The 6,346-nt window shown below is 42.9% G+C and overlaps 1 protein-coding gene across 7 annotated transcripts in view; it reads left to right on the plus strand.

Annotated features, from left to right (window-relative positions):
* The window catches only part of LOC112233545 (smoothelin), an 86,721-nt gene extending 81,282 nt beyond the window's left edge, over positions 1 to 5,439 (plus strand). For 4 of the 7 annotated variants that reach the window (XM_042320602.1, XM_042320604.1, XM_042320606.1 and 1 more), the window contains one exon: positions 3,464 to 5,439. In XM_042320602.1, coding sequence (XP_042176536.1) covers positions 3,464 to 3,635 — 172 coding nt within the window. In that variant the 3' untranslated portion in view covers positions 3,636 to 5,439. The other 3 variants (XM_042320603.1, XM_042320605.1, XM_042320607.1) reach the window with 2 other exon arrangements.
* The last annotated feature ends 907 nt before the right edge of the window (positions 5,440 to 6,346 follow it).

The raw sequence follows: 6,346 nt of genomic DNA on the forward strand, positions 1-6,346 counted from the left end.
CTCCTCCTTCTCTGCCCCAGACCCCGACACTCCTCTTTCTCTGCTCCAGACCCCCACACTCCTCCTTCTCTGCCCCAGACCCCTTTCACACTCCTCTTTCTCTGCCCCAGCCCCTTTCTCTGCCCCTGACCCCCACACTCCTCTTTCTCTGCCCCAGACCCCCACACGCCTATTTCTCTGAACAGATATGATCCCTCTATTGGGTATGTTTGTTTGACCTCTGTAAAAATCAACACTGAGCTGCCAGTCTATGGATTCCTCAGGCTCAGCAAGACAGGACCTCTGGGTTCTCACCATCATCTCTTAGCCTTAATACCACCTAACTACCCATTCATGTACAGTAAGAATGCCTGCCTGAGGAAGGAAAAGAATGTGAATCCACAGGATTGGATTCATCAGATTCAGCGATTGGACTCAACTCACTGTTTCCAGGGGCCCTACAGTAAGAGGGTTGGGGTGGGCCTAGGCCACTGCTCTTTTTTTATCCCTCCTCTCTCTCATGTCTGTACAGTCAGCTCCTGGATCTGTTACTACCACTACTACTATCTCCTGTACCTTTAAACCTCCACTCTCCATCCACTCTCTCCTCTCAGAGACGTTCTCCTCAGTAACCGCTGTGTGATGTGACCCTCCATCCACCAACCCTGATCTAAACCAGGAAACTCCTGAGACTGACCCCTCCCCAAACAACAACCACCAGGTTACTACAGTACAGGAAGAGCACTCGAGTGACTTCCTCCCAGACCCCTCTCCTTCCCTCTCTCCTTTAATCTGTCCCTCTCCTCCTCCTCCTCTTCCTCACTCCACCTCTGTCATCTCCTCTTTTGATGAGGTCATGTACTGCCGACCTCTGTCCTGTCACCCACCAGTGTCTGCTGTGTTCACCTGTCCTTAGAGCCACTGTGATGATGCTGCTCATGACAAGGACCATGATGACGTAAACACCGGATTGTCAAACGCGTGTTCCTCCTAGCTAGACCCCCAACCCCCTCTTTGCCACTGTGCTGCACTGTCACTCCCTTACCAACCTCACCCCCCTGCCACTGTGCCTCATCTGGAACCCTCTCTCACACCCCTCCAACACAAACACACCCCCCTGTGCACCACCAGTGTGTTTCTCTTCTAGGTTCACCCTATGGTCCATGTCTTTATGTCAGTGTAGGATTCTTCTTGTTTTTTTCTTGTCTCTTGTTTTTGTACTGGACAAAACAAAGCCAATGTTCTACCATTGATGTCTCTATAACCCCATGCCCAAGTCTTTTGTCTCAGTGCACAGAAAAAAACTACAAAAAAAAACAAACAAAAAGGCAAAATGGACGTCACCTGACGCTTCATTTGCCATTTTGTTGTGTCTGCGTGTGTGCACATATGTGTCATGTTGTTCATGAAGCATGTCAACTCATGGATATGTTTGTTAACACAGGGAATGTAATGTTATGGTGTGTTTTTGTGTCTTCTCTCTCCCTCTCTCCACACCCTGGCTATTCCTCTCACTTGGCTGCTCACTGCTCACTCTCTCATCCTCCTTCCTTCTGTCTCCCTCACTTCTACCTGTTCACTTTTCATATATCTGTATTTTCGGCTTTCCTCCCTCTTCTCTTTCTCTCCCCCTCCCTTGCCCCCCTCTCTCCCCCTGCTCCCTCTCCGGGGTGCGGGTGCAGGAAGCTGGCTGACTGTCCCGAGCTGTTGGACGTAGAGGACATGGTGCGGATGCGTGAGCCAGATTGGAAGTGTGTGTACACGTACCTGCAGGAGTTCTACAGGGGCCTGGTGACCAAGGGCCTGGTTAAAACCAAAAACTCCTCCTAAGAGTCACACCCCTAGGACCCCAAATGCACTCATGGTGAGAGAGGGAACAGGCCCACGGAGGAACCTCACGCTGGTGCTGGGGGTTTATGGGGTGGGATTGGTGTGAGTGGGAGATTCTCAATTGAGCGAAAGTCTATACTCTACTCGTGTCCTCCGTACTCTTCTCCGGCCATGACCCAGAAACCAATAAGTGGTCGCCATATGTAGGATAATTAATTAATTGGTTAACCGAGGAGTTTCCTCATCTCCTAGATTGTCTCATCCAGTGGAGGATACCAGAGTTTTTCCTCTCAAACCCTTGAATCAGCTGTTGTTTACTTGAAGAAGAAAAACATACACACATTTAAAACGATACGCTACTTATACATTTATCCATAAAATATCTAGCACAACTAGCTAAATGTATTTTTACCACTTTACACATGACATTTGCCTGATGACGAGCTAGTTGCGAAGGAGAGTCTTATTTCATATATGAGCATTTGTTTCCACGTTTCCTCTCCTCGATGACTCCTATCCTCGATTACCACTGACCTTTTTCAAAAGGAGGCGAGGAGAGGACAGAGAAGAGGACGTGAGGAATTGAGCAAATCCAATTGAGATTCTCCCAGTGTGTGACTGTGGGTGTAGAAGTGCATGTTGTCGGGGGGTCAGGATCAACAACAGTGCCACCAGTTCCATCATATTATGATGGTGAAGTCAGACAGGAGAAGAGTGAGCCATCCATTAATACATTCAAGATCATTATCCTGCAGGAAGTCATATGAAGTTGTAGGAAGCGTACTCTTAGTGTAAGTCAGAGCTCAGTTTTCTCCGCCCTGTGAGCCAGTGCTGGGGTCCAGAGGCCCAAACATGGACTGTGAGTGTGTGACTGCAGTCAGAGCCAGGTTCCAGGCTCCAGCCAGGCAGAGGGCCAGCCATCAGCACACCCCATCTGCAGCTCCACACTTTAAAAGGAGCTGCCGCAACACAACACTGGAGTGGAAACAGAGATTGGAAACAAAGTGGAGAGGAAAAAGAAATGTCAGACCTGTGCTGTGTGAAGCATGTGTATCATCTCCCCTCATTTAGTGACTTCAGAATTACTGATGTTTTTCTACTTGAAGTGTATAAAGCCTGGTCAGTTATATAAGCCGTTGCTGAATGACATAAATAGACTTATCTCCTTAGTATCTAATACAACAAAGAAAAACTTCATACAGAGTTTTACAGGGTTGACATTTGTGTTTGTCTTTGAGGGGCTAGGTTACTATCTGCTGGTATAGTAGCTGACTCCCTCCCACCTTGCAGCTGTTTCCCAGAGCTCTCCCTCTCCTCCTGCTCTGCGCTCCACACTGCCATACTGTTGACTTTGTCAGTCAACTACAGTACTTTTAGGGTTTAGTAGTCAAGTGTGCCTCCATGTGGTTATATTCCTGCATTGCACATAGATTATTTTGTTTACCAAATGGCAGAATATGTTTGGAACAGATAGTTTGTAGTGTCTCCCTCTTGCCTGGTTAGTTTGGGTGGATAAAAAAGCTTTTGTGAGAGCGGTGTTTGTGGAGAGAATGTCATATTTTATCCTTACCATCACTCTGTTCATCTCTCTCTTTCGCCATCTCCCCACCTCTCCCTTTCTCCATCTCACCATCTCTCCATCTCCATTCCTTAGGGAATGTGCCAACTGCATGCCCCTTCTGGAGGTGGAGGACATGATGATCATGGGGAGGAAGCCTGACTCCAAGTGTGTGTTCACCTACGTGCAGTCACTGGTCAACCACCTGCGCAGGCACGAGATGAATCTCGCCAAGGCCTTTGCCAAACTCCAGGGCACCGACTTCTGATCTGCCCCTGAGCTCACAGTGTGTCCTCTCCCATCGCACCACTATACGGTACCCCTCAAGTCCTCCTGAGCCCTGTCCCTCAACACCACCCCTGTCCCAACAGGCTGACAGCAGCCCAGACTCTGAGTGAGGGGTGTTACTGATTTGCACATCTCTGATGGCCAACGACGGAAGAGTGTTTGTGTAGGAGTGTCTATCTCTCATGATTATCTTTGTTGACAGTGGTGGCATGTCAGACAGAAATTCCCCTTCTCTGGACACACATTTGTTCAGGCTGTGCGAACCTTCCCAAAGGAAAACTCCAATGTTTTCATTATAGAGAATCTTTTTAAGCTTTAATTGATACGTTATACTGAAATGTAGTTGTAGTCTATCAGTAGGCAATTCTATTCATGCTTTGGAAGTCCTAGGGTTATGGCACCAACAAAACCCTGCATGAAATGAACATGAGAAAAATATGCATTTTGTTGTACTCACTCACTCACCTTAATGCCTACATGTTTTTTCTGTGACAATTGTAAGATGTTACTCAAGCTGTTGGTGATGATGAAGAAAAATAATATGCATCTGTTTTATATTCCTTCAGTCCCCACTCTGGTTCTGTTTAAGGTGTTAACAAATCTACTTGCTTTTTAAAACACATCTACTTGAATTGTTTTAAATAGCCCTTATTATTTCTATTTTGTTGTTAATAATTATCATTATTACTATTTAAGTTTATTCATAAGCACTGGTATGGAGGGATGTTATTCAGTCATTGTGATATATAGCATTATGACATTGGTGGATCTGTTTGTACAGCCCTATGCTGAGTAAGAACCATGTCTGAATCTACAAACCCAGATGACGTTAAAGCCAGACTAGGTTGTAATAGCCATTTTCTAATACTGAAATGTTAAAGCCAAACTAGGTTGTAATAGCCATTTTCTAATACTGAGATGTTATGAAAGTAGTTGTGTAACTATAATTAATTGTGTATTTACACCACTCATATTTACATCATTTTGATCAAAGTGGAGAAACACCCGTGTTGAAAAGTAGGTTCCAAGTGCTTCTCAAACAGGTAAAATCACACATTGGTGTTGTTTCTAGATTATCATGTCTTTATTTCAGCTCTTCTACCTGTCCTTGCCTCAGTTTGTTTCATTGGGGCATCAAAATAATCAGAATAGGGTTGTCACATTCATGTTTGAGATGCCAGCAAGAATAAGGCTGTGACCTCAACGATTTCCCTTCAAAATAAAAGTCCAGCAATGAAGATGGTAGAAAAATAATACAAATGGTCAAAACACATAACATTTTATTAGGACATTTTCTTTCCTAATAACATTTTGTTTAACAATATAAAAAAAGGAAAATAGTTTCCCAACGATCAGACTGAGCATTCAAATAGCCAAAATAGGTGCAGGAAAATAAATGATAAAAAATATTTTTCTTTAAATAAACACACAGAGTGATTTATTAGACAGAGTGATGATTTAAAAATACAATTAAAAAGACTGCATGGGGGGCTTTAAGGGCCACAAAATTAGCAGCGATGACTGGGGTGTAAACTCTGTGGATTTGGAAACTAGAAGTGCTGTTGAGTAGAATGGACACCCCTTTTACTGCGACACAATGTACAGAACATTTTGTACAGTCCAAAAAATGATAGAACAGAAAAAAAGACATTGTTGACCATTTATGCATGAAAAAAGAGACATATATCATTGAAATACTTTAAATAATTATTTGTTTGATAATGTATCAAATATATTGATAATTGTGCACATTTTCCATAATTTTCTCCCTAGTTATTAATATACAAAGTATACAGGACAGGACTCAAAATCCGTGACCTGGAAGTGCTTAGTTATTTTTGCCAGATTCACAATGGTGTCACATTCACACTGCCAGCACCATATGCTTTGAAGTTTTGTTTCATGAGTGTTTCATTTCTATGAATCAAACCTATAGCCAGAACAACGTTTATGGTAATGTGATTATTTGATTGAATATGAAAGGTTTGTTGGCGAGGCCAACTTCTCTTCTCTACATCCTTTGGCCCAATGAAGGCTGGCTTTCAGTTCAGTCGATTCTATGACTGATGAACAGGAGAGTATTACTGATAAAGGCTAAATGTACTTTATTTCCAATGTATATTTTCTGAACTTAAGTGAAGAAAAAATATATATATATTCCATTATATATTATGATTTATATATCAAGAATTGTAATACTTTTCAGTTAGATTTAGAACTGGTTTTGATGTAATTAACTGCTTTGTTCTCTGTACATCTGTAATTGAGACCTGAGAAAGTTACACTTTTTCAATATTCCGCTCCTGCCAATTTGGCAATCAGAGAGAGCTTTCTCAAACTAGTGAATCCTGTACTGTACATACAGTGCATTCAGAAAGTATTCAGACCCCTTGACTTTTCACACATTTTGTTATGTTGCAGCCTTATTCTAAAATTGATTAAACAAATACAAATCCTCAGCAATCTACACACAATACCCCATAATGACAAAGCAATAACAGGTTGGTAGACATTTTTGCAAATGTATAAAAAGAAGAAACATAAGTATTCAGATCCTTTGCTATGAGACTCGAAATTGAGCTCAGGTGCATCACGTTTCCATTGATCATCCTTGAAATGTCAGGCTCGAGGGAAAGATGAACAGAGCAAAGTACAAAGATATCCTTGATGAAAACCTGCTCCAGAGCGCTC

Source organism: Oncorhynchus tshawytscha, linkage group LG04 (assembly GCF_018296145.1).
Source record: "Oncorhynchus tshawytscha isolate Ot180627B linkage group LG04, Otsh_v2.0, whole genome shotgun sequence".
Lineage (NCBI taxonomy): Eukaryota > Metazoa > Chordata > Actinopteri > Salmoniformes > Salmonidae > Oncorhynchus > Oncorhynchus tshawytscha.